Source organism: Trachemys scripta, chromosome 6, assembly GCF_013100865.1.
Source record: "Trachemys scripta elegans isolate TJP31775 chromosome 6, CAS_Tse_1.0, whole genome shotgun sequence".
In the NCBI taxonomy this organism is placed as follows: Eukaryota; Metazoa; Chordata; order Testudines; family Emydidae; genus Trachemys; species Trachemys scripta.
Window position 1 is genome coordinate 40,899,452 of NC_048303.1, and position 27,830 is coordinate 40,927,281.

The 27,830-nt window shown below is 41.1% G+C and overlaps 1 protein-coding gene across 3 annotated transcripts in view; it reads right to left on the reverse strand.

Annotated features, from left to right (window-relative positions):
- Positions 1 to 27,830, reverse strand: part of TENT2 (terminal nucleotidyltransferase 2) — a 73,146-nt gene that overhangs the window by 14,178 nt on the left and 31,138 nt on the right. For all 3 annotated transcript variants that reach the window (XM_034773724.1, XM_034773725.1, XM_034773726.1), the window contains 3 exons: positions 23,579 to 23,707; positions 19,195 to 19,238; positions 4,117 to 4,253 (listed from right to left, as the gene is read on the reverse strand). In XM_034773724.1, the coding sequence (XP_034629615.1) occupies positions 4,117 to 4,253; positions 19,195 to 19,238; positions 23,579 to 23,707 (310 nt within the window). The remainder of the gene's footprint in view (positions 1 to 4,116; positions 4,254 to 19,194; positions 19,239 to 23,578; positions 23,708 to 27,830) is intronic.

Below are 27,830 nucleotides of genomic sequence, written 5' to 3' on the forward strand. Positions count from 1 at the left end.
ACTGACCCATGATACCAGTCTCCAATCAGCCAGTTATTACATTTTCAAACAAGTATCTTCGTATTTTCTCCCATGCTGCCCCTCATGCTTGGGAGCAGCTCATTGTGAATATCCACAAAGCTACCTCATTATCCTCCTTCAAATCCCTCCTTAAAACTCTGTTTGTGATGCTTACAAAAAAACTTGTCAAAGGTTAGGTGGCTGGTATGCTGAGAACACTGCCTATCATACTGACCAGGACTGTCTCATTGTTTTCTTGTACACCCCATCTCTTGTCTCACACCTAGATTTTAAGCTCTGTGGGTTAGGGACAACCTTTTTGTACTGTGTTTGTCCACCTAGCACAAAGAGGTTCTGGCCCATAACCAGGGCTTCTATGCACTACAGTAATATACATTTTTAATTAAAAAAATACCTTTAGTAACTGTTGTTCTTCAAGATGTGTTGCTCATGTCGATTCCAACTAGGTGTGTGTATGCCGCGTGCACAGTAGCCGGAAGGTTTTTCCCCCTAGTGGTATCCATTGGATCAGTTCAGGTGCCCCCTGGAGTTGCGCCTCCATGGTGCCGTATATAGGGTCCTGACAACCTGCTGCCACTTCAGTTCCTTCTTTCCAGCACTGCTCCAACAGAGGGATAGACAGGTGGGTCTTGGAATGGACATGGGCAACACATCTTGAAGAACAACAGTTACGAGAGGTAGGTAACCGTTTTTTCTTCTTTGAGTGCTTGCTCGTGTTGATTCCAATTAGGAGACTCAAGCAGGAACTTGGAGGCGGGGCTGGAGCTCATGGGTTCGCTGACTGAAGCGCCAATCTAGCCTGCTGGGTAATGGCACAGTGAGAGACAAAAGTGTGGATTGAGGACCAGGTCGCAGCCGTGTAAATTTCCTCAGTTGGAACCCAGGCCAGGAACGCCGTTGAAGATGCCTGCACCCTCATGGAGTGTGCTGTCATGGTGGGGGCAAGCACTTTAGCCAGATCGTAGCATGGGCAGATACAGGATGTGATCCACAATTAAATTCTTTGGGAAAAGACTGGGAGTCCCTTCATTCTGTTTGCTACTGTGACGAATAGTTGAGTAGTTTCGTCTGTTTGATATAAAAGGCCAATATCCAAAGAGTGAAGGTTTTGCTCTTGGCATGTGGCTTAGGGTAAAAAACTGGAAGAAAAATGTCCTGATTAACATGAAACGGGAGACGACCTTGGGAGGAAGGCTGGGTGCGGTCTAAGCTGAACTATACCTGTCCTTATAGAAGACTGTGTAAGGAGGTTCGGATGTTAGGGCATTAAGCTCTGACACCCTCCTGGCACAGGTTATTGCCACCAGAAATGTCACCTTCCATGAGACAGAGAGCAAAGAGCATGTCGCTAGTGGTTCAAAGTGGGGCCCCATTAGTCTGGAAAGAACAAGGTTAAGGTCCCAATCCAAGATCGGTTGTTGTACTTGAGGGTATAATCTGTCAAGTCCTTTAAGAAAACATCCAACTATCGGGTTGGCGAAGACCGATCGGCCAGCCACGCCTGGGTGAAAGGCGGAAATGGCAGCCGAGTGGACTTCTATTGATGGCACAGAGAGCCCTTGTTGCACCAAACATAAGCTATGTTGCTTCAAGTGCCGAAGGTACCCAAGATAAAAGGCATTGACGAGTGCGTAGGAGATGTATGTTTCTGCGATGACCAAACTGGGTAGGTAGGTGGCACTAGTAGACTGTTTCCTACTACCAAGGAGAACTTCCCTAACTGGATCAGACCAAGCAAGCTCCATCAGATTTAGCCATGGAGCTTCCAAGCCATGAGGTGGAGAGATTCGAGGTTGGGATGCTGAAGACGGCAGTGATCCCAAGTTATCAGGTCCAAGAGCAGCGGCAGAGTGATCGGAGTGGAATGAGTGGAAACACAAAGAAGGTGGCCCTTTTCGCCGTCAGGGGCAGGGAGGCGAGGGTCTGCCGTAAGATGCAGGGCAACTCAGAGAGTCACCAGGGGGTCAGGATGTCTATCATGGGGTCCAAGGACTCAGATCTCCTCAACCTGGATCCCCAGGTACCAGGCCATCCTCTTCAGGAGCTGTTGGTGGACTCTATTGTCCTTGAGTACAGGAGCCGTGGAGGTTCCAGCCACTGCTTCATCTGGTGATGACGAAGACGAGGCTCTAATCAGGACCAGCTCTTGCTCCTGGCCTTCGGCACTGAGAGGATCGTGCGGGGCTGGATCTTCTGGTGCAGTGACTATTGTGGCATGGGGCAGCTGGTCTCTCCCTGTCCAATCTGGAGCATCTGAACTCCAATCTGTGCTGGCTCCACCTGAACCCAAAGGACTCTGGCTCAGAGTCTGATTGGGAGGACTCACTCTGAGAGGACCACGGAAGAGCAGTGTCGGGAAACTGGGGACCGGTGTGACTTCCCTGCTGGTCTACAGCTGGCTTGCCTCAGGACGGCACCAAAGGTCTCGGGGGTGTCACTGCCTTTGCACTTAGTGCCTGGTCTCGCCTGGATGGGGAAGGCAGTGCCATGAAGGCAATGAGCTCTCTCACCGCCTCGCAGATCTCTGACGTGGAAGGCAGCTCCAAAGCTTCTCCGCGACTCTCCCGAAGAGGGGAGTCCTGCAGAGCCAGACTCAACTGACCCCTTGTTGGGGCAAGAGTTAACTGTGGTGGGCTAGGTGGTGCTGCGCTTGCGAGGGCCAATGCAGGCCTCACTCTGCTCGAGTTTTTCCGTCCCGGTCTCAGTGTGGGTGAGTGCCCTGTCCAGCACCTTCTTCTTGCAGCACACCGGGGACTAGGAGCGGTGCTGTGCACTACTACGTGCGGAGCCCCTCTGCAGGGAGCCCTGCCAGTGCTGAGCGTCTCTACCAGAGTCCTTTCTCAGCGCTGAAGTCTCCCGTTTCGACGCTGGGGCACTGTGCACCGATGTAGAGATGCTAGCATTGGTTCGGCCAAACTTTGCTCCGAGCGGGGATGGAGAGCAGTCTCCATCAGAAGGATTTTTAATCATTGGTCTCTTTGCAGATCTTGCAAACAGTCCTTCTGATGTAATTCCCACAGACTCTTCAAGCAGAAAGTGTGAGGGTCGTCCCTGGGCATAGGCTTGCTACAAGCTGCACCGGGTTTAAACCCTGGGGACTGAGGCATGCCCCGGTGCCGGGGCGGGGGGAAGAAGGGTAGGAAAAATGGGGAGTAACCCCCAGAATAATTCCTTACTGGAATTCTAACTATACTATACAATGACTAAACTAACTACAACTAACTAACTGATTTAACTATTTACAGAGAACAGTCTGAAGACCACTAGAGAGAAGGCTTGCCGAAGCAAGAGAAATGAGTGTGCTAGCTAACCATCACAGGCGGCAAGAAGGAACTGAAGTGACGGTGGGTTGGCAGGACCCTACATACGGTGCCATAGAGGCTCGACTCCAGGGGGCGCCTGAACCAACCCAACAGATACCACTAGGAGAAAAACCTTCCATCTACTATGCACACGGCGCACACATACCTAATTGGAATAGACATGAGCAAGCACTCGAAGAAGAACTGCAGATCATGTAAAATGTACTCTGATCTGCACTAAACAGCAGTTGATTTTCAGGTGAAATTTCAAGGTGTTTGTTTTGACCTAAACTGTTTGGGTCAAACAGGGGATTGTTAGGTAAAGCATCTCTCAGTTAATATAAGGTGACACTATGAAACAAGGGAAGAAGCCACTGAAGTAACCAGGACCCAACCTACTTCAGGTCAAAATCAATACCTTAAGTTGCATCCAGAAACTCTGAATCTCTTTGGAGAGGGAAGTATCAATCTAAAATAGCACACTAACAAATAGCTGGCTTTAGGACAATAGAGCTATTTGATTTTTGACAGACTATTTTGCAGATTAAACTGAGGTAGTTTATTAAACAATAGTAGGCACATCTCACTGCCAAGCTTACACAGACACATTCAAGTGTCGTCATGTGTCCCTTCCCATTTCTTTCTCTCCTTGCTCTTCATCACCCCCATCCTGCCTCCAAACCATTCCTCTCTCTCTGCTGATCAGTCTTAAAATGTTAGCATGCTACATCCAAGCATGCAGCATTTTCACCTACTGCAAAATGCTAAACACAGGTAGAAGTTTATCACTTACTCAAATTCTGTGGCATAATATTTGAAGAAGCCCACTAATAAGTCTCCAAGAGTTGATCCATTTTTGGAGAGGTAAGGAGGAACGGTGCGTGGAGCTTGATGTACAAGGTGCAGCTGCATAGTAGGATTAAAAGATTCCTGTCAAAATAAAAGAATAGAGAATATAGCCTTTCGTCAAGTACATGCTGCATGACTGCACTTAATCTAGGTGCTTTCAAGATCTCACACACACACACACACACACACACGAAAGTTGCCCATCATTTATTTAGCAAGTGCTGTAAGTGTACATGGCCCAGTTTCTATTTACTAGAGAAGTGCCCTATTGTTCCTCCTACTCCTCTGTTGCATACAAGTAACTCCACTGACCTCAAGGAGAATTAATCATCCCCTGCATGGGGACAGTCAGTATATGTTATTGCCTGTGCTCCCTTTCCCTTCATGAAGCTGCCTAAGAACTGTCACATCAGAAAAATCTCAAAATTGAATTTTTATTTGCATACTCACTATGACAGACAAGGTCTGAAAGGGAGGGGAAACTTATTTCATATTGCATAGTTAGTTTTAAACCAATATGTCAAACCCCTCACTCCTATGTGACCTTAAATCTTCCCATACAATGATTTCAAAGACTGTGGTAGCATTTCCTCTAATCAAGTTAAGTGAAATCATTAAAAATCATTTAACAACCAATATATACCTGACTATATAGTCCATAGCACTTTTGTTTTTGCACCAGAAATATTGGAGGCTGACCACATGAAGAGTTGCCTTTACCAATTCAGAAAGTTCTCCACCCAAGACTAAATAACTTAAAAACAAATTAAACAAAAGAGAAAATTTAAATAACAATTTAACTTTCCTAAACATAAGCTGGGCATGTTAAAATAGCAGCAAACAACTGCCAGTCTTGCCATTTTGCATACAGGTCCTGTATTATTAATTATTATGTTTAAGAGAAACTTGTACAGCACCATATCTTGCAAGTTCACCTCAGAATATGGAGGCATGGCAAAAGGAATCGTAAGAAAGGGGATGTAACTCATCCTTGTGTTCCTAGCTAATGCAATAGGTTTGAAAACCCTGTAATATGAGGGCACATATGAAAAGATTCTAGTTCTTGAATTGCAACTTTAATACTAATTGTATTACTTTTTAAAAAGGAAATGTATAGAAATTAACAGACTTCTGAAAGCAATCTTGCAGCTGGCAAGAGAAGAAATTAGCAAAAACTGAAGTAACCTCTTCAGGGTCACTTATTTATTATTCTGTTTGTTATTCGTTTCAATGTGCTTACTAAGCTCTCAGAAAATAAAACTGAAATTTACAGCAAGCTTCTCAAGTTTAGCAGTACTCCAAAAAGGTTTTTGAGCACTATCTCCATGTTCAAAATAGACAACCATCTGTAAAATGGTCAGGTATGCTCAAGTGGTTAGATCAGCAGGACAGGGTTTGGGACTACTGGATTCTGTTTCCATTGTTGCCAGCCTTGCTGTGTGACCTTGGATAATTAACCCTCTCTGATAAAGATCACTCTACCAGTTACCAAAAATATTGTTCCTCTTCTACCTCACATAATTATGTCATGTATATTCATTTATATTATAATGTCCAGAGGTCCCCATCTAATACCTTACAAACTAAAAGACACAGGATATACTAAGGTCAGGGATATGGATATCACATACAAGTAAAGTCACATTCTCTATCAATAGGCACTCAGTAAACATCTAAAAATCCTGCAGTGTACCATACTGTTTTAACATCAGTTCCACCAGAAATGTAATGCCTGAGTGGAAGCTATCCCTATAGTTTGCTGTGGGTGTGAACAGAAGAGCCATAACATATAGTAACAAGGACCCTAAGATATTTCCCCCTCCTCACACACACACACAAGTTGACAACTGGGGCTGCTGTCCTCTAAAAATACAGAAAGGTGAACATAATGAAGTTGCTATTGCAGACATTTACTGTTTCTACATTTACATGCTCTTACTAGACACTTCTGAAATGGAATCTGGGATTTATCACGGGCTGTTTTGTATTCGAACAAAACACCAAGATCTTCCCAACTTCAAGAAAAATCCACCAGTCTGCACTGAGGCGGTCATACTGAACTGGTAAGGAATTAGGCTAAGGGAGTACTGCCCCATTTATTTTACAGATTAATAAATGAGCTATTTTCATTAGTACAATTACTAGCTCACACTTAGATCAGCACCTGGACCATGAAAAACATACAGGAATTAATCTAAATTAACCAAACTTGGCCAATATTTAAAGAACGTGATGATGACAGTCCCTAGTTTTTATTTATGGAACTAAAACAAAGAAAATCCAGATTGCCATGAAAAGTAATCTACTGCCAACAAACAGTTATAGTAACACCATCAGTCAACACATCAGGCATCACCAGGGTAAATATTTTAGCCAAGAAGAAAGCACAAACATACACAGGAAAAAAAAAATAAAGGATGGGTGAAAAAATATCAGATACCATTATCACTAGAATTTTTTTTTAAGTTGGCAACCAAAGCTTAAGACGACAAGTATTTAGGAAAGCTAAGTTCATAGACAACTTACTCATAATATAGACATCCTAAATGTTATAATAATCATATAACTGATGGAATTTTCGGGTATATCTATTGTGCCTGCTTCTTCACTAAATTTACTGCTTACCAGCAATCACACAGGCACCAGCATAGCAAATATGAAAAAGACTTCTCCTGTGACAAGCTGGAAATGCACCACATTCAAAAGATCCAAAAAGGCCAGCCGCTATTCTCGGCCGATAAGAACAATTCTTAAACCTTCTGAAACAGAAAGAAGCCCTGTTTTCTAATTTCTGCTTGTCACAGTGAATGATTTTTTTAAAATAATTTTTTGAAAACTGAAATCAGGTTTTTAAAATATATACTATTTTTAAAATAAGCCGGTTTGAAATTTAATTTGAATTCATGACAAACTATTACCTTTTTTATCGTAATCTAGTATCATCTAAATAAAAAGAGATGTTGAACTAATGAATCCTAATATATTTTAACTAATAAGTTAAGGGGGCTTTTCTAAAAAAAAAAAACAGCAGCAAGAGGAAAACATTTAACTAAATTTGGAGGTCAAGCTTTATAAATACGGCACAATGTATCATATATTGTATTACCTATTTTCAGGTTTAATGACGTGAATACTGCTATTTATTTTTTTCACCAAATGCCAGTACTTTGTTGTGCCTTAGTTGTTGAATAAATGTATGTTAAACTAGCTATATAATTGCTTAAATAAATGTGTATAGTTATAGTGTGTGCTCCTGTTGTAGCAAGAAGTACTACCAAAACTAGTCTAAAAGCTGCATTTAGCTGTACAGTAAATAAATCAAGTCACTATGTTTTAATGGTTATACCAATGAGAATGAAATTTTCATTTGGAAAATAACTAAAATGTACAAATGGTTAACATGATTTTCCACTTGCTGATTTAGTGATTTAAATCAAAGAAATTTATCATCAATCCACCCTCATTCCTGCAAAAAACCAAACTGCATATCACGTATTTGATATTACTGCCAGGAAAATGTTTAAGAACTTTGAGGATACTCCCACACCTCCATAAGGTTTCCCAGGAACTTCAAGGGCTGCTGATCACCAGTTGACAAAGTTAATCAGGCAAAATACCACTCTTTAAATAGATAACTGGTGTGAGCTTGCAAATTCTTTAGGGCTGAAATTCATTATTCCAGCTTTATGCATTGATTGAAGAACTAACCAGTATCCAAGGACGGTAGCTCCCACAACTAAAACAAGCTGTTTCACTGACAGAGTAATGGAGATTAAGGACTACTTCAAAGCTTTTATATAATGTATAAGATAGCACACACTAGCTTTAGCTTTTGCAGGTCATGAATTCATATAATGAAAAGTAACATGCATGTGCAAGAATTCCTTCCTCCCACTTCTCCCTTTGAAATTAAATAATTTTTCTTCTGACAGGTTTTAACAAAAAACATTCCTTATGTGAATACTAGGCAGCTAAAAAGACAGTTACTTTTTTCCGTAACTGGTGTTCTTCGAGATGTGTTGCTCATGTCCATTCAACTTAGGTGTGTGTGCTCACCACATGCACCGGTTCCAGAAGTTTTTTCCTCCGCAGTATCTGTAGGGGACCGGATCTGGCGCCCCTTGGAGTGGTGCACGTATGCAGCGGCATACAGGGCACTGCCCGCCCCCCTCCACCCTCAGTTCCTTCTTGCCAAAAACTCCGACAGTGGGGAAGGAGGGCGAGTTGAGGAATGGACATGAGCAACACATCTCAAATAACAGTTGCAGAAAAAGGTAACTGTCTTTTCTTCGAGTGATTGCTCACGTCCATTCAACTTAGGTGACTCCCAGCAGTACCCCTGGAGGCAGGTAAGGAGTTCACGGACTTGTAGATTGCAATACAGCTCTGCCAAACCCAGCATCGTCCCTGGCCTGCTGTGTGATGGCATCGTAGGCCATGAACTACGCCATAGCTTTACAGTTGTCCTGGATCGGAATGTGTGCCAGGAAGGACGCCAAGGATGCCTGCGCTCCAGTTGAGTGGGCTCTGACGATCAGTGACAGAGGGACTCATGCTAACTCGTAGCGGGTCCGAATGCAAGAGGTAATCCAATTAGAAATCCTTTGCATGGACACGGGGAGGCCCTTCATCCTATCAGCTGTACAGATGAAAAGCTGAGTCGACTTACGGAAAGGTTTTGTCCAATCTAGGTAGAAAGCTAGTGCCCTTCCTATGTCCAAAGCGTGAAGGCGCCTCTTTTCACTAGTCTCATGGGGCTTAGGGCTTATGACCGGAAGAAAGATGTCCTGGCTCATGTGGAAAGCGGACACCAGCTTGGGAAGGAAAGCTGGGTGGGGCCGGAGCTGGACCTTGTCCTTACAGAATGCCTCATATGGCAGTGCTGAGGTCAGGGGCTTGCAGCTCGGAGACTTGCCGATGTCACCGCCACCAGGAAAGCTACCTTTCATGATAGATGAGATAGGGAGCATGAGGTCAAAGGCTCAAAGGGTGGACCATGAGCCTGGGCAGAACCAAGTTGAGATCTCACTGAGGGACCAGGGACCAGACTTGAGGAACGAGCCTCTCGAGGTTTCTAAGGAACCTGACCATCATGTCATAGGAGAATGCAGTCTGCCCCTGGATTGGTGGATGAAAGGCGGAAATGGCCGCCAGGTGCACCCTGATGGAGGAGTGCGCCAGGTCCTGGTTCCTTAAATGAAGCAGGTAGTCTAAGATCGACTGCACCAAAGAATGAGAAGGGGAGATGTCCCGTTCAGCCACCCAGTGGGAGAACCTCATCCACTTTGCCAGGTAGGTCTGCCTAGTCAAGGGCTTTCTACTCTCGAGAAGGACCTTCTGGACCCCATCCGAACAGGCCCGTTCATCCAGGTTCAGCCTTGCAACATCCATGCTGTGAGGTGGAGGGACGCGAGGTTGGGGTGCAAAAGTTGGCCGTGATCCTGTGACAGCAGGTCCAGTCAGTTCGGCAGGGGCCAGGGAGGGATCTAGGACAAGGGCAGAGAGGCTCGAGGTGGGGCTCGCTGGTAACCAGGCGCAGACCTCTGGAGGCACGCACCCCTCAGCAGGCGTTTCAGAGTCGGCACCTGGTATCTCCACGGCACCAGTACCGCTCCAGGGACAGGTCAAGGGACCAATAGTACCATTCTCCAGACCATCGCCAATCCCTCAGGGCAGCATCACTGCATGGCTACATCTTCATGATGCCAAGCCCGCTCTAGTTCCCGATCCTGCTCCACATCCTGGTACCACGCGTTAAGCGTGAGGCATAGATCGCCGACCCAGTGCCATCGCAGATCTGCTGATCGCCGCTGGTCAGCAAGGCCCCGATCTAGACACTCATCGAGGTCAGCCAGATCCAACTCTGGGAGGGGCAACCGGTACCGACTGGGACAAAGCCACCAATCGGCCCCCATCTTGGTCATCGGGGAGCGACCACTCGGGCTCTGGCTCAGGTTCGGAGCAAGGTTCCCTAGCAGTGGGACAGGCTCCAGCCAGGTCCATAGCATAGGGACACTTCTACGAAAGAATCATTACAAGCACCTTCTTGAAGATTTAGCCTAAATTATATCTTAAAGGATTTATGGCTCAAAAGGCTAAATAGTCTTTAAACTCTGAGATATGCTGTAGATGAGATAATATGGATATAGTCTATTATGTAGCCTTGAAAAGACTATGATTTAGACTCAGGGCTGATCTACACTAGAAAATCAGGTTGGTTTAATTAAGTCGGTCAGAGGTGTGAAAAATCCACACCCCAGAGCAGCATTGCTAAACTGACTAAAGTCCTAATGTAGACAGCGCTAGGTCGACGGAAGAATTCTTCCGTCGGCCTAGCTACCACCTCTCGGGTAAGTGGATTACCAATACCAACTGCAGAATCCCTCCCATCAGCGTAGGTAGCGTCTACACTGAAGCACTGCAGTGGTGCAGTTATGCCGCTGTAATATTTTAAGTATAGACAAGCTCTGAAGGATCCTGAAATTTTGCATCCAAATTGTCATCTTCTGGGTTTATTCTTTGCATTCTAGGCGGAAAATGTTCCTCTACTTGCATAAGCAGTGAAACATTTGGTACTGACTGGATGAAACTGAATCATCTTGTTTTTTGGGGTCATGACTCCTTTCAATTTCCATTGTTTAGCTGGTAGTTCAATTTCAGTGAACAAAATATCTTTATAGTTTGCTAAAGTATTTTTAGAGAATGTAATCCTGTGACAGAGAGGTGCTGATTTATCAAGTGCTGAAGCTCAATGTTAAGTTTCCTAGGCACAGGAGTGTTACACAGCTAGAGTATGTTTTCCTAATGTTTAGCCACTGAATGTTAGGGAAACCAAACTCCTCCAGCTTATTTTAAAACACCTCTTCCCTTGCCCTCCTTTTGGAAACTTCCTTTATTTAGGGCTCAACCGGAAGCTCAAAAGTTATAGTTAGTGATGCTGCTGTGCAATAAAGAATTCCAACAGACTGAAACTTAAGTAGGATCTCCCTATCTTTAGTGAGTTTCTCACTGCAGGCAACAAAAAAGTGGAATGTGCCCACATAAAGCAGAGTGGTGCTTATCTATTTCTTCCACGGGCTTGGTGCAGAGTACCAGTTAGTGCATAGATGAAGCTGTAGGGAGTTAGTTACTCTTTTTTACTAGGATATTGATTGGCTGTTACACATTATGATTTGGAAGTTATATACATGATCTAATATTGTAATAGACTAAATAGATAAGAGACTAATCAAGAAATTTAAACAGGTAATATGCTTGAAAAAGTATTTTGTACACAGAGCTATTAACAAGAGTGCCAATATAAACAATCAATTCTACAAACCAACAATATAGCAACCAAGTGAGTTTTGTATCACATTTGTAGAATATTAACAAAACCATATATTATATGGTACCATTACAGTAAGATAGTACAATGCTTACTATTACCTAATAGAATAACCAATGCAATTTTCTGTAATTATGGTGGCACTGGTATTGACCTATACTTAAGGTTGCATTATGACATCTGCAGTAGTAGGGGGGATTATATCCCTTTATGTTTGAAAATAGTTTGTATCAACAAGCTCTCAACACGTACAGTAACAACTGAATTTTCAATAAAGTTACAAGTATATCTACCTATTAGCTTAGAATTGAATATACAGTTAAAGTGTCTCTCTTTAGAAATGTAGACTTCTAGTCCCACCTTTTCTTCATCTCCCTCTAGCTAACAAATTTCTTTGCTGTCACATTTCTAAATTAACATTCAAATGGCTAAATCTCCAACATAACATTGCATTCAAAAAATGACGATTGTTCATTATAACTGTTTCAATTTAACATAAGAATGGCCATACTGGGTCAGACCAAAGGCCTATCCAGCCCAGTATCCAGTCTTCAGAAAGTGGCCAACTTTATGCTAAAGTTGGCCAACACAAGTGTCTTCTTCATAGAACAGATAACTTATAGGGAATGAACACAACAGGTAATCATCAAGTGATCCATCCCCTGTCGCCCATTCCCAGCTTCTGGCAAACAGAGACTAGGGACATCATCCCTAATAGCCATTGATGGACCTATCCTCCATGAACTTATCTAATTCTTTTTTGAACCCTGTTATAGTCTTGGCCTTCACAACATCCTCTGGCAAGGAGTTCCACAGGTTGACTGTGCCTTGTATGAAAAAAATACTTCCTTTTGTTTTAAACCTGCTGCCTATTAATTTCATTTGGTGACCCCTACTTCTTGTGTTATAAGGAGGAGTAAATAATACTTCCTTATTTACTTTCTCCACACCAGCCATGATTTTATAGACCTCTATCATATCCCCCGTTAGTCATCTCTCTTCCAACCTGAAAAGTCCCAGTCTTATTAATCTCTCCTCATATGGCAGCTGTTCCATCCCCTAATCATTTTTGTTGCCCTCTTCTGAACCTTTTGCAATATATCTTTTTTGAGATGGGGCACATCTGTATGCAGTATTCAAGATGCGGGCGTGCCATGGATTTATACAGCGGCAATATGATATTTTCTGTCTCATTATCTATCCTTTTCCTAATGATTCCCAACATTCTGTTCGCTTTTTTGACTGCCGCTGCACATTGAGTGGATGCTTCCAGAGAACTATCCATGACAACTCCAAGAGCTCGTTCTTGAGTGGTAACAGCTAATTTAGACCCCATCATTTTATATGTATAGTTGGGATTATGCTTTCCAATGTGCATTACCTTGAATTTATCAACATTGAATTTCATCTGCCATTTTGTTGCCCAGTCACCCTGTTTTGAGAGATCCTTTTGTAGCTCTTCGCGGTGTGCCTGGGACTTAACTATATTGAGCAATTTTGTATCATCTGCAAATTTTGCCACCTCCCTGTTTCCCCCTTTTTCCAGATCATTTATGAATATATTGAACAGAACCGGGCCCAGTACAGACCGCTGGGGGACACCACTCTCTCCACCTCTCTCCATTCTGAAAACTGACTACCTATCCTTTGTTTCCTATCTTTTAACTAGTTACCAATCCATGAGAGAACCTTCCCTTTTATCCCATGACTGCTTACTTTGCTTAAAGCCTTTGGTGAGTAATATATATTCCCATTCTACATGTCTTATTGGAAGGGAACACAAACCTCCACCCAACACTCAACACAGCTAATTACTCAAAAGCAACACACACAAGGAAACTCTGGCCATGTAATTTTCCTTTAAAAATCTACAATTTGACATTATCAGTATAGAATCTAGCAGTCTTGGAGTGTCTTCCCTCACATACCTTTTCAAAGGGTGGAGCTGGAAGGAGGGAGGAAAATACAAAATAGCCACTAATAGATGCCTCATTCAGAGGCAAATACAATGCCAGACCCAGTGCAGATTAAAGGAGTTTAAGAGGCAGGTTCAGGGCTGCTCTAATTTATGCATCTGACTACGGCCCAGAAGAGGCTGTCTGCCAGCCTGGAAGCACCAGAACACAACTCCACATGTGATATGACCCAGCATTCCTCCGAAACTCAGAGGTACAAATGTCAGCTTTCTGCCAGCTGCAAACTCCCCCGTGACAATTAATTCCACAGGTGGGCAGATCTGATTGCTCTCCAGCCCCTCTGCACTGACACAACACTAAAGGGGCTAGACTGAAGAAGAAAATCTGGCCTTTATTATTTCCTATTCAAAACACTTATTTCCTCATATGTTACCTATTATCTGCAATTTAGATTAGACATTTCTCAAAGTCCTACAAGTATTTTCAGGACAAGTTAAAGCTGTGTATTTGATTCTGAATAACTGGAATGGTGTAGGTTTGTATTGAAAGGGAACAAATTGCATTGGCAAACAGTATCAGAATGTGGAGATATATATTGTTCTGTGGGACTGTGATCACAAGTAATATGTGTGTTTTTCTTTGGACTCTGATATTTCTGTAACTAGCACATTTCTTATGTTTTTAGTGGGTCTGTCAAACTTTAAAAAATTAATCGTGATTAACCGCGACATTAAAAAAGTAATCGCGATTAATCACCATTTTAATCGCACTGTTAAACAACAGAATACCATTTATTTAAATTTTTTGGATGTTTTCTACATTTTCAAATATGTTTTCAATTACAACACAATACAAAGTTTACAGTGCTCAGTTTATATTATTTTTATTACAAATATTTGCACTGTAAAAAGATAAACCAAAGAAATAGTATTTTTCAATTGATCTCGTACTAGTACTGTAGTGCAATCTCTTTATCATGAAAGGGTAACATAAAATGTAGATTTTTTTTTTACATAATTGCACTTAAAAAACAAAACAATGTAAAACTTCAGAGCCTACAAGTACACTCAATCCTACTTCTTGTTCAGCCAATCGCAAAGACAAACTAGTTTGTTTACGTTTGCGGGAGATAATGCTGCCCACTTCTTATTTACATCATCTGAAAGTGATAACAGTTGTTCCCATGGCACTGTTGTAGCTGGCATTGCAAGATATTTACATGCCAGATATGCTAAACATTTGTATGCCCCTTCATGCTTCGGCCTCCATTCCAGAGGATGTACTTCCATGCTGATGACGGGTTCTGCTCAATAACGATCCAAAGCAGTGCAGACCGATGCACAGTCATTTTCATCATCTGCATCAAATCCAAGAACAGAAGGTTGATTTTCTTTTTTGATGGCTTGGGTTCTGTAGTTTCTGCATTGGAGTGTTGCTCTTTTAAGACTTCTGAAAGCATGCGCCACACCTCATCCCTCTCAGATTTTGGAAGACACTTCAGGTTCTTAAACCTTGAGTCGAGTGCTGTAACTATCTTTCGAAATCTCACATTGGCACCTTCTTTGTGTTTTGTCAAATCTGCAGTGAAAGCGTTCTTAAAATGAACATGTGCTGGGTCATCATCCGAGACTGCTATAACATGCAATATATGGCAGAACGTGGGTAAAACCGCAGAGCAGGCGACATACAATTCTCCTCCAAGGAGTTCAGTCACAAATTAATTAACGCCTTATTTTTTGAACGAGCATCATCAGCATCGAAATGTATCCTCTGGAATGGTGGCCGAAGCATGAAGGGGCATATGGACGTTTAGTATATCTGGTACATAAATACCTTGCAACACCGGCTACAACACTACCATGCAAATGCCTCTTCTCACTTTCAAATGACATTGTAAATAAGAAGCAGGCAGCATTATCTCCTATAAATGGAAACAAACTTATAAGTCTTAGCAACTGGCTGAACAAGAAGTAGGACTGAGTGGACTTGTATGCTCTAAGATTGACATTGTTTTGTTTTTGAGTGCAATTGTGTAACAAAAAAGTCTACATCTGTACATTGCACTTTCATGAAAAAGAGATTGCACTATAGTTCGCATACAAGGTGAATTGAGAAATACACCTCTACCCCGATAGAACTCGACCTGATAGAACACAAATTCAGATATAATGTGGTAAAGCAGTGGGGAGCCCCAGGCACTTTAAAGCATCATCCGAGCCCCTCTGCTTTACCACGTTATATCTGAATTAGTGTGGAGCCCTGGGCCCTTTACATCACCGCCCGAGCCCGGCTGCTGGAGCCCTGGGGCTCCAGCAGCTGGGCTCGGGCGGTGATGTAAAGGGCCAGAGGCTCCAGCGGCTGCGGGGAGCCCCGGGCCCTTTAAATCCCCTCCTGAGGCCCGCTGCCGGAGCTCCGGTGGTGATTAAAGTGTCCGGGGCTCTCCGCAGCAGCTGGCGCACTGGGCCTTTTAAATCACCGCTGGGGAAGCCGGTCCAGTCTGGCACAACGTACCGGACCGAACCCAATATAACGCGGTCTCACCTATAAGGCGGTGAGATTTTTTGGCTCCCGAGGACCGCGTTATATTGAGGTAGAGGTGTATTTCTTGTTTATCTTTTTTGCAAATATTTGTAATAAAAATATTATAAAGTGAGCACTGTACACTTTGTATTCTGTTATATAAAATTGAAAATGTAGAAAAACATCCAAAATATTTATAATAAATTTCAATTGGAATTCTATTATTAAACAGTGCAATTTAAACTGTAATTAATCCCAACTAATTTTTTAATCGAGTTAATTAACTCATGTTAATCACTTGAGTAAGCTGTGATTAACTGACAGCCCTAGTTTTTAGTGATTACATTAATGTGAAATGCACTTGAGCATCCTGAGTTAAAGTTTTTTGTAGGGTCTTCCTTATTTTCATTCTAAATTTGTAGTTTATCCAATGTGTAGGTGTCATAACTATAAAGGGAAGGGTAACATCTGTCCTGCGTACAGTACTATAAAATCCCTCCTGGCCAGAGACTCCAAAATCCTTTTCCCTGTAAAGGGTTAAGAAGCTCAGGTAACCTGGCTGGCATCTGACCAAAGGACCAACAAGGGGACAAGATACTTTCAAATCTCAGGGGGCGGAGGGGGGGAAAGGCTTTTGTTTGGAGTGCGTTTGCTCTTGAGACTGAGAGGGACCAGACATCAATCCAGGTTCTCCACATCTTTCTAAACAAGTCTCTCCTATTTCAAACTTGTAAGTAAATAGCCAGGCAAGGTGTCTTAGTTTTACTTTGTTTTCTCAACTTGTAAATGTACCTTTTACTAGAGTGTTTATCTTTGTTTGCTGTACTTTGAACTTAAGACTAGAGGGGAGTCCTCTGAGCTCTTTAAGTTTGATTACCCTGTAAAGTTATTTTCCATCCTGATTTTACAGAGATGATTTTTACCTTTTTCTTTAATTAAAAGCCTTCTTTTTAAGAACCTGATTGATTTTTCCTTGTTTTTAGATCCAAGGGGGTTGGATCTGTATTCACCAGAAGTTGGTGGGAGGAAGGAGGGGAATGGTTCAAAGTGGGGATACAGCCTTGACAGTAGGAGTTACAATTTTCAGATCAATAGTTGAATACTTAAGTAACTACATTCTTGGTGGAGAAGGTGGAGCCAGCAATATACTACAGTCTGCTAGAAAATTGCAAGAAGCCAACATTTTTATTATTTTAATACAAGATTTTGATTAGACTATTATTACATCTAATGGTACTATATAGTCATAAATTAATCCCAAAAGAGTAAATGTAATGGCTATTAACCATATAATACCTACCCTGCCACCACAAATACAAGTGCCTATCTGTGAAATTGCTGTCACTTAAACACAGTTAAAAATAATTTACGCCTTCAGATTAAAACAGATGAATTCCCACAATATGTTTTCCTAGGAAAGTTCTACTGCTTTGGCAAGTCCACAATGTGAACACCTGCATTTTGTGAGAGTTCAAATAAACCCTAGAAACACTGGGGGTGCGGTAATATCTTTTATTGAATCAACTTCTATTGGGGAGACAGACAAGCTTACACAGAGCTCTTCTTCATATCTGTGTAAGCTCAATAGTTTGCCTCTCTTACAAACAGCAGCTGTTTCAAAAAAGATATTACCTCACACACCTTGTCTCTCTAATATCCTGGAACCACAGCTATGACAACACTGCATTATAGAAACATGTTCAAATGCTTTTTTACGAGGAACAAATTGTAGGAGTCGTGACACTCAAAAATATATGCTGAACAAAGGACAACTAAATTTCACATGAATTGCAATATTCATGACATAAAATGTTGACCTGAAGGCAAGTTCAGTTATCTTTAAATACACAGACTATGATATTTACAAAAAATAATAAGTAATTTCAGAGGTAATGCAATACCAAAAAAGTGAATCTTGAGAGAAGAGATGAAAAGATATAAAAGTATAGTATTCTTCTAAAGAATAAAAACACCATGTAAAAATAAAATATCCCTTTAAAGACTAATTGTAGCTACCGAGTCAGCAGGGTCAATGGAATTACAAATTCTGAGTTTTATATTCTATTTCAAAGTTTTTCTTGTTAATCTTAACTGTGTGTAATGGCTTACACTGGACTACTGTGAATAAAAATTGCTATATGAGAGCTGGATATTATTATTTCTCCCTGCTGTAGAGAGTCAGCAATTTTGAAAGCAGCTCTTCCTGCTGTCAGTGTGTGATGGTAGCAAGCATGGTTTTCTGAAGGGTTGATTCAGCACAATCTGGACAGCTAACTGTCATTGTCAGTAACATCATAAAGCATAAAGAGACCAAGAGAAGAGATTGAGTGGAGTTATAGGAAATATGAGAGAGAAATGAGGAGCAAAGAATATGAAGGCACAGATGGAGAAGAAAAGACAGATGTTCGGGAGAAATATGAAAAAAGTGATACACAGGAAGAAGAAAACAGAATAAGGAAGGAATAAGGAATGTGTCTGAACAACTTAAATACAGAGTATAGCCACTCAACAACTTCCTTTGCTTTTCCAATTGAATATCTGTAAAAAGGCAGGAAGCATTCAGTCAAAGAGCCACCAGTTAAGGCCCTGATCCTACAAACAGATCCAACAGCATGGACTCTTATGCCCAGTAGTCCCATAGGAAATCAGTGGGACACTGCCTGGGCATACCAGTAAGTGTCCACACGCACACACCACACACTTGATGGAATTGAAGCCTAAAGTCATGGGAAGGTCACGCACAATCCTGCATATTAAATATGCAAGGTTTGTCCTCTGCTGGCCTAAAAATTTGATCAAATGGAGGATCCAAGTGACTCAACAGCTAGGCAGTTGGCTCTCTCCCTGGCCTTTCCTGCTGCTGACAGACAACAAGAATGAAAGCACTGCTGGAAGGAGTATTAAGAAATAGCAAGCGGAATGTTACACCAGACTAATATATGCAACTGATAAATTTTCAGCACAGTACATGGTCAATTAGGTGTGCAGCTCCTATTAACAATACAGCACATTGTCTGATCCTGTGTTGAAAACTGATCTTGTATGTAACTGAAACTGTTTATACTAAAAAAGGAATGATCAGAATCAGCAGATAACCTTTCTGCACACAAATGAAATGGCATTGAGTGTTCCAATGACCATGACCATAAGCTATATTTAATTTTACCCAATGCTGATTTAAAGTATTCACATTAATATTGTAGATAATCAGTTTTATATACAAAATATGATGTAATAATAATTTATAAGAAACACTTACTGGGTAATTTTTTTGGAGGGATGGAAGGATGGGTTCAGGTAGGGCTATAAAGAAAAAGTTTAAAGTTGCTGTGATTCACATAATTCACAGAAAACAATATTGTATCAGTTACACCAAAGGTGTGGACTGAAAGTCCATGATAGAAGCTTTTACTCTGAATTTCACTTTCATGTACTTTGTGAAATTAAAATTACCTGCATAAACTTTATTGTATATCTCATAATATGAAAATTATTCAGTTAAATGAAAGTGTTATCAACATATTACTATTTGTAGAATAAACATATGAAGACTTCTAGGTCAGCTGGACACTGCATTTTAAAATTCATGTTAATTTGTTATTGTAGGCCACTATTATTTAGACTCCAAAAAGGATAATCATGGCTTAACTCAAGTACTTGGATCTACCCTAACATGATTATAACATGGCATGGGATGTCTTCCAGATTCTAGATAATACACAGTTCTTCAGATATAAAATCTGCCACACTGTCATCAAAAGTAATTAAAAATAAAATAAAATAAAATGTCCCACATATCCAGTAGCCACTGCTGACAAAAGCCCTAGAGAGATTATTTTCTGTGCTATTTCCTGCTATTACTACATAGCTAAGCAGTGTCCCAAAGCCACGTGGACATTGGTGATGTTAGTGCACTAACAAATAAATTGGTAATTTTAACTTTCATAAAACCCTGAGGTGGTGGAGTGAGTTGTGTTGGGGGTGGTGGGGGAGGGAGGGAAAGAGACAGGACACACACAAAGAATAAAAATAATGGGGCAAATATTTATCTTCCATATCAGATGGTGTTAAACATAATAGAGAGAGAAAAAAAACCCACAAAAAATAGTTGAGTTTCCATTTAACGATTTATTATTTATTTATTTATTAGAGCTGCAGATCTGGTAGCTAGCTCCTTGTTGCACTAAAGCTATGTCGTCACTCCATCAGCATTTTTTAAAACAGTTCATCTATACCATTCCTTAAGAGAACGATAATGAAGTTTAGCATCTAGAACTCAAAACTGGGTCTCAGAGGGGAACAATCATTAAGATATCCTTTGTTTTGGGGAACTGAGAATTAGACCTGCAGAATTCTCAGCAATAGGACTTTCATATTTTCAAAAAGAATGCTACAATGACTAATTGAGTTGCTAAGAATAAGATCACAGCTGTTTTAATGCTCAAGGTTTCCTTTGCTTGTGGGCGTTTGGGGATATGAAGGAGCTATCTTATTTCTATGACATCTTGGAGATTTCCCAGCATTCTGTCAGAATGACAGGAAAGGAAGCAAAATCTGAGCCATCTGAGTGCTCAAGATATTTTCATCTGAGTCTACATCATACATCAAGAGTCTAGGGCTATAAAGGGGGGAAATGTTATTGGTCAGTAATCACATTTGCCATTTGAGTTCCTCTTTTCCTACAATACAGTGCAGATGGACCTGTTCATGTAGGAAGGTTAAAGCTCAAGAAACGTGTGTACCTATAAAATAAACTCAAGCCATAGGTCAAAAAAGATTTCTACAGTAGCATGGTTGGCAAAGAGAAAAAGAAAACAGAACAGAGATTTGATTGTACTAGGGAGGAAAGATGGACTCAATTTTACTGATAAATGAAATATCTGCTTTTCCTTTCTTCCCCTCTACCTCCTTACTAGGATTTTTGTAGGTAAAGTATAAAATTAAGAAAGATAAGCTGTTTCCAATAGCCTCCTACAAATGTGTGATCAGCGGTTGTGTGTTAGTAAATCTTGCAGAAATAAAACATTAGGAATACAACCACTAGCAGCTGTGCATATATCCAGAGACACATTCCCCCAGCCTTTTTAGCCCAGGAGGTTGATCTAACATAGCTAAAAAGTTCCCAAACTATGGTCTGTGAATTGTTGGGTCTCCTCGGGGAGCTGGCTGATCACATGGTGCTGCTTCTCCAACTAATTTCCAATTGCTTAATAATATTAGGAGATAGCAACACACACATTAGGTTCCTAATAGTTTCCCACAAACAAATGCAGTGGTTGTCACAGGGATTTTGTGCAGTTATTACCTCCTCACAAGTAGTAATTGCAAAATATCTATGTATATAAAAATCTATGAATTTCATTGTATCTCCCTTCCCTACCATTTGTAGAACAAATGTCTTTATAGACTGTAAGCTTTTCTAACCTGAGAGTGTCTATATCTGTGGTTTTGCACAACACTTAGTGCAAAAAGTTCCCCAATGTGAACTCTTTGGGTGCTACTGTAATACAAATATTAAAATAAAAAAATAAAATAAAAAAACCTGAGGCCCTTGCCTTCAATCTCCAAGTGAGGCAGCCTACTTACACTGGAAGCTTACCACTGACCACATCAAATGGTTTATAACTTTTGAGTCAAATCAGTTTTAAAAGACTGCTAAATGGCTTTCATAACTCTTTGAAAATATGTTTTTCCCCCCTCTTGCACACACTTCAGCTTTCTTATTTGGAATCTTAGGATCGGAAGGCCCACAGTGGTTTTGATCCTATAACCAAAATGGCCAGGACTGACAAAGACCTCACTGATTAACTTCCCAATTATGTCATTTTTTAAAATTGGCTGCTTCAATGATTTACATCCATTCCACCCAGTTGCACGCAAACAATATAGCCATTTTTTTAAACCTGGAAGGAGCAAGAACTATTCTGGAAACACTCCACCACCTACCAGAAGGTTTCTGAGTCACAAAAAAAAAAAAAAAAAAAAACAGACTTAATATTTTGGCTAGTGACTCTTACCTTCCATAGACATCTCCCCAAAGGAACCTATAGCAGACAACCAGACCAAGAACATACTCATAATAGGACAATACGGACTAACTCTTACATTTGGTGCCTAGATACCATAGTGACTGCTACATTAGGAATATCTACACAGTCTTGGCAGGATAGAATTAAGAGGTAACAATTTAACTACTCATGGAATGACATATGCCTTTAAATTGCTATGCTTATAGATGTTGTCTTGCTACAATAATCAGAGCCATCAACCTGGTTAACTGTGTTTTTAGTTAATTTCTGAATTGTTGTAAAAAACCTGCAGAGCAATCATGGTATCACATGCTCCTTGAGACATTTTAGTAAGTAGTCAGCTATACATTCTAGGCTGGATATCAGACATCCAGGCCAAGAAAATTATGAAAAAGTGAATAAAGAGAGCCATGTCTATCTTCCTACCTGCAGGAAAGAAAAACTAAGCAACCTGAAAGGCAGCAAACTGATAAAAGAAAAACTTAAAAATGCACACAATTTGCAGGTAGAACAGCAAGGGATTTTTGTGGCCAAGAGCTTAGTAGGATTAGAAAAAGGATTGATATTTATATAGATAAGAACATGGAGAGTTAATTAGAAAAGATTAAAAACAAGAATTTGGAAGGAATACAAACCTTCATGCTTCGAGGCATAAATCAGCCTCTAAGTGGCAGAGGCTACACAGAACTTCCTCTGAAGACAAGTTACTCTATAACTGTACACCTTAGAGTTTCTTGCACTGTACTTCAAAACATCTGCTACTGACCACAGCTGGGACACAGGATACTGAACTAGCTGGACCACTGACTTGATATAGATTCTCTATTCTATGTTCCTAAGCAGGCAGAACAGTTTAGGAGATGATGTAGAGAGATTTCTTTAACATAACAGAGCAATATAAGCATATTGGGGGAGGGACCCATGAGCATGCAGTTCAAGTTTATGCTTACAGAAGCAATCGCTGCGCTGCACCATTCCCCTGAATTTGCAACAAGGAGCCTCAACTCAGCAGCCCTGAGATTTACCAAATACAGATAGAAATTCAATATTTCAATACATAAACTACAAGAAAAGATGAGAGACTATGGACATTTAGAGACCCCAGCAGTTCATGATCACTGGATATACCAGTCCCTTAATGAAAAATCTATAGTAAGGAAGCTCTCATGAACTTAAGCTCTGATTGAATGAATTCATTGCGCCCCAGTTGTTCAGGTCCTGGGAAATCAGAATACAGAGGAGGCCACCCAATAGCATGCAATCCCCCTTAGGATATCCTGAAGACATTCCTGAACACAAAAATAACCTGAAAACAGAGCAGTTAACCAAAATCTACCTCTTGTAAAGTGAAAATATTAAGTTGGGCTTGAGTTTATTTTATAGCAATACAAAATCTTCTAAACACATTTTTATTAAGAATTAGTCTGCCTCCAGCGAACAGGTCCATCCTCACTACATAAGAGGAAGCATTAAGGAAAAAGAATACAAAAATAATTTTCACTTTATCCTCAGCCACTTCTATCAGGTTACTTGAGATCTTAATGTTGAAAAAATGAAAGCTAGGAAAATATTACTTTAAAAAGGGACAATTTCAAAAGCTGAAAACATACTTACTTTGTAAATAGTGCAAAACCATCAACACAAGACTATAGCTGCTTAAAGTACCACGACTGGCATCATTTATGTCATGAAAACTCGCCCACTTCTTAACCACCAGTACTAATGGACGAACTCGATTCTCAACTGTAAGTAAAATAAATACTCATCAAAACAAGCAATTTTTAACTAATTGTCAATGCTAAAGTTTTTATATTCCCTCCAGGTTAACATGACACCACTTACTATATGTCGCCCTCCCCTTTTCCTGCCTATTACAGAATTTCATTAGTTATCCCAGAGCTACTGTCATCTTACCAGAATAGGAAATTGAATTCATGCTTACTTGAAAATTTCCTTTCTTTGAATAATAAGGCTCACAGATCCATTACAATGGATACTTCAGCCTGGTTGCAGCTGGGGAACAGAATTGGACCCACCAGTCACTGGTAGCAGGGGAATGCCCCACCTCCTGAAGTTGAGATAACTTCCACAGCTAGGATAATTCAAATCTGTTTTCCTAAATTACAGATGATGTTAAATATACTTTGAAGAAAACAATTTCTCTTATTGCAGAGCATGGTAAATTCCACATAACAAACAAACCCAAATTCTTGGATGTCAGTCTCTACCCTAGATAATCCATTGCCTCCTAGGTAGGTCTTATAACTTGAAGAAAGGAAATTTTCAGGTAAACATGCATAATTTTTCCTATTTTTCTTTGTACTAAGGTCCACAGATCCATTACAATGGGATTTTCATAGCAATGTGCCTACAGGGTGGAAAGCAGAATCATCCTTTAAATATGGACATTAAAAATAAGTAAATGATGTATCTCTCTTCCCTCGGCATTAAGCTGTGGAAAAAAATTCTGCCAAAAGAAAGGAAATGTCATCAGGTAAGACTGGATAACCAATATGCAGAATTTGGTTAACTAATGGCCATCTCAATACAGAACACATATATACTCTACCCTGAGATTGTCAGCATGCCTACGGACTGTACTTTGTTGCTTAGCCAAAGAAGGAATATTTTGAATCTACTTAAGGAATTAATGCAATGAGCATTGTGAGGGCTATCTTTCCTAATTAAAAGTACAATACTGAGACTGTAAGGAGCACAATGAGGTTCCTGAGTCACACTCTAACCTTGTGTGGTTGGAGTAAAGTTGATGACTTAAGAAAATATTTAATGTTGGATTTGTATAAAAACCATCTTTTCTTGAACATGCTGAGAACATATTACAAAGACTTGAGTTTATTGATCTTATGGACCCCAAAGAGAAGTCAAATAGAACTTATTCTGGTACAAAGCCCTTAGTTTAATTACCGTGTTAAACCAGTGAAACATAGCCTTGAGTTCCCCTAGACTGGCTTTATTTTAGGAATATAAGAGTGCCCAAGCAAAACATACTTCATCCAAGTATTCATTTTAAACCTGTATGGTCCTGGATGGAGGACTGGTCTTGCACTAACAGACCTCCTGTGTGAGACAGACACACCCAAAGCTCCATTGCTAGGTTAATCAAGCCTGAGAGAAGAAAGGAAAAATCAGTAACACTGCAACTGTCTTGTTCCATTTGTATTATCTTGGGGAGCAGTGGAAAAGGTAGGAAGATATATAGCCAGGACTTTACGCAGCTTTATGAGATGTCATTCACTACTTCACACCTTGGCTCCTCATGCACAGCAAGGTTATAAGGTTTCCAGATGCACAGAGATCAATCATTAGCCCATCAAACTGGCTTACAATAAGTGAGATTTTTGGGTGGAGGAGCCAATTTGCTAATTTGACTTTTGCCATGTAAATCTTGGTGTTCGTTTCCCCTTGGTGGGCAGTGCACATAGACATAAGAAACTTTGTTCAGCCTTTGATGAGAGAATCTCTCTAAGGTAGGCCAGATTCTGTTCTTCCCAGTTATTATGAAAATCTTATCTGACATGCTGACTGTCTTGACCAGAACAGGTTAGTTATCCATGTAAAAGATAAGAGTAAGTGCTCTGAGACCTCACTGAACCACTGTGTTCCAGCTAGTGGATGATGTGCTCTCTCTTTCAGGTATCCATTCCCTGAAGGGAATCGGAAAGATCCCTTGAAAAAAGAAAAGTCTTTGATTCTCTGCATTCAACAACTGGGGGAGTGGAGACTATATATTTGCAGCTAGAGCTCTGCCAACAGATGATATAGGGTGATACCTGAAGTTACTGGACAGGTATATGAACTCTGGATCATTGAAGCATGCCTGTGTTTGAGATCAGAATTCCCAACAGGATGCAGTAAGAATTAGATTTTCCTGTGACACCACTTGTTTTCCTTATGACAATCTTCATACTCGGTTTACATTCTTCCAAGATGAGACTTTGTAGCTGGCAGTAGTCTCCTCAGCATAGGCCTATGACTAACTTCCGTGGCACCATGTGTCTGGGTCTGTCCTGAATCTGAATAGTAGGAATTGTATCACTCTGTGTATTTGCTTCAGCCTTCTCTTTGTACAGACCCTTATCAGAAGAATTGGCCAGGAAGAGAAGTGAATTTCCTTCCATAAAGCCAGTATTATTGCCAACATGGTCCTGGAAAGAGACCCTGGAACACATGTAAATTCACAAACAGTAATCACTGAAGATGGGAAAAGAAACAGGCTGCCCTCCATATGCAAACATAAAAATTGTGGATGGTAAAATGGGAATGCTTTAAAGACAAGCCTCTACTAGAAACTTAGGGTACGTCTATACTTACTTCCTGGTCCGGATGTAAGCGATCCATCTTCTGGGATCGATCCCGGAAGTGCTTGCCGTCGACGCCGGTACTCCAGCTCAGCGAGAGGAGTACGCGGCATCGACGGGGGAGCCTGCCTGCCGTGTCTGGACCCGCGGTAAGTTCGGACTAAGGTACTTCTAATTCAGCTACGTTATTAACGTAGCTGAATTTGCGTACCTTAGTCCGAAATGGGGGGTTAGTGTGGACCAGGCCTTAGTTAGATGTTTCAGATAGGGCCCTGCTCTCCTTGTCTCGGATTGTGAGGCTAGAAACAGGATGGGAAGTGTGTTGGAATGCTCCAGTCTGAAGTAGATGATGATGATTTTGTTCATGTTGTGGCTTTTGCATTGGTTACTGAGACTGGGAATGGGACAAAGATGTTCTTGAAATTCTCACACAGCTACTCTGGACTTTGCCCAGAGGGGGAAGCCAGTCACCTCATTTGATCAAAACTATAGGTAGCCGTTTTTTGTCTGCAAACTGAAAAAGCCTGGCACCGATCAGTGGCCTAATTCCAGACAGGCTGACAGGCAGGTAACTTAGGCAATATGTGACAGCTACTGACCCTGCACTTGTTCTAGCTACCATTTGCAAAGCGGTAGCTTTTCCTGTTGTACTTCACAGACTGCTCCAACTTGCCAAATAGCCTGTATTCCTTTTTCTTTAGTGTCTGGAAGAAGTAGAAGTCAACTCTTCTGATGACTGAATAGCCTCCGTTTTCCATAAGATAGCTAGGATCTGATTTGCCTGAGCATCTGATCCCAAGGAGCAAAGCACTATATACCTGCATCAAACAGATTTGATTCCCACTTTCCCCCCGAAGAGAGAAGCATTTAGGCCACATGATTTTTAGGTTGAGAAAGACCATGATAGTGCTGCTTGTGAAAGTATGCAGGGGTACTTAGAGTACTAGTTTATTTTTGTTTGCCTGATGCCACTTAAGAGTTTTCATGCCGAAAGGAGGGAGCTGAGATGATACCTGTGGAAGGCCGGTATAGTGAAGTGGTCACCCAGGTAAAAATCTCTACCAGTTAGAAACACAGACTCCCTGGTCACCAAATAGCCACATTTATCTTGGGTAACGAAAGCAGATTACATTTTGTCTGGTGCACACCAAGGAGGCCTTCTACCCTTATAAAATTGAGTCAAAGGTAGAAAAAAGTAAGTGGTGAACCAAGAGACCCCTCACTGCCTGACTGTTATTCTGTATCTGGGCTGATGTCCTGCCATTAATCCACAGCTACCTGCTGCAGGAGAGGGAGAGGCAGTGGTGAGGCATGGCAACCTGCAACAGACGCTAGGAACAATAATCTGAACATTAGGGCCCGGTGACCCACAGCACCAGCTGGAGATGACAGCATGATACTTTCCCAATCTTTTTGGTGTGACCGAGAATCCCTAGCCTTCTATTACATCTTCCCAAAGTGCATCAAGAGGGATATTCAGCTACAAGGCAGCTGCAGACCAGCTAGGGATAGCTTTAAAATATCCAGTACTCTCATCAACAAAAGTC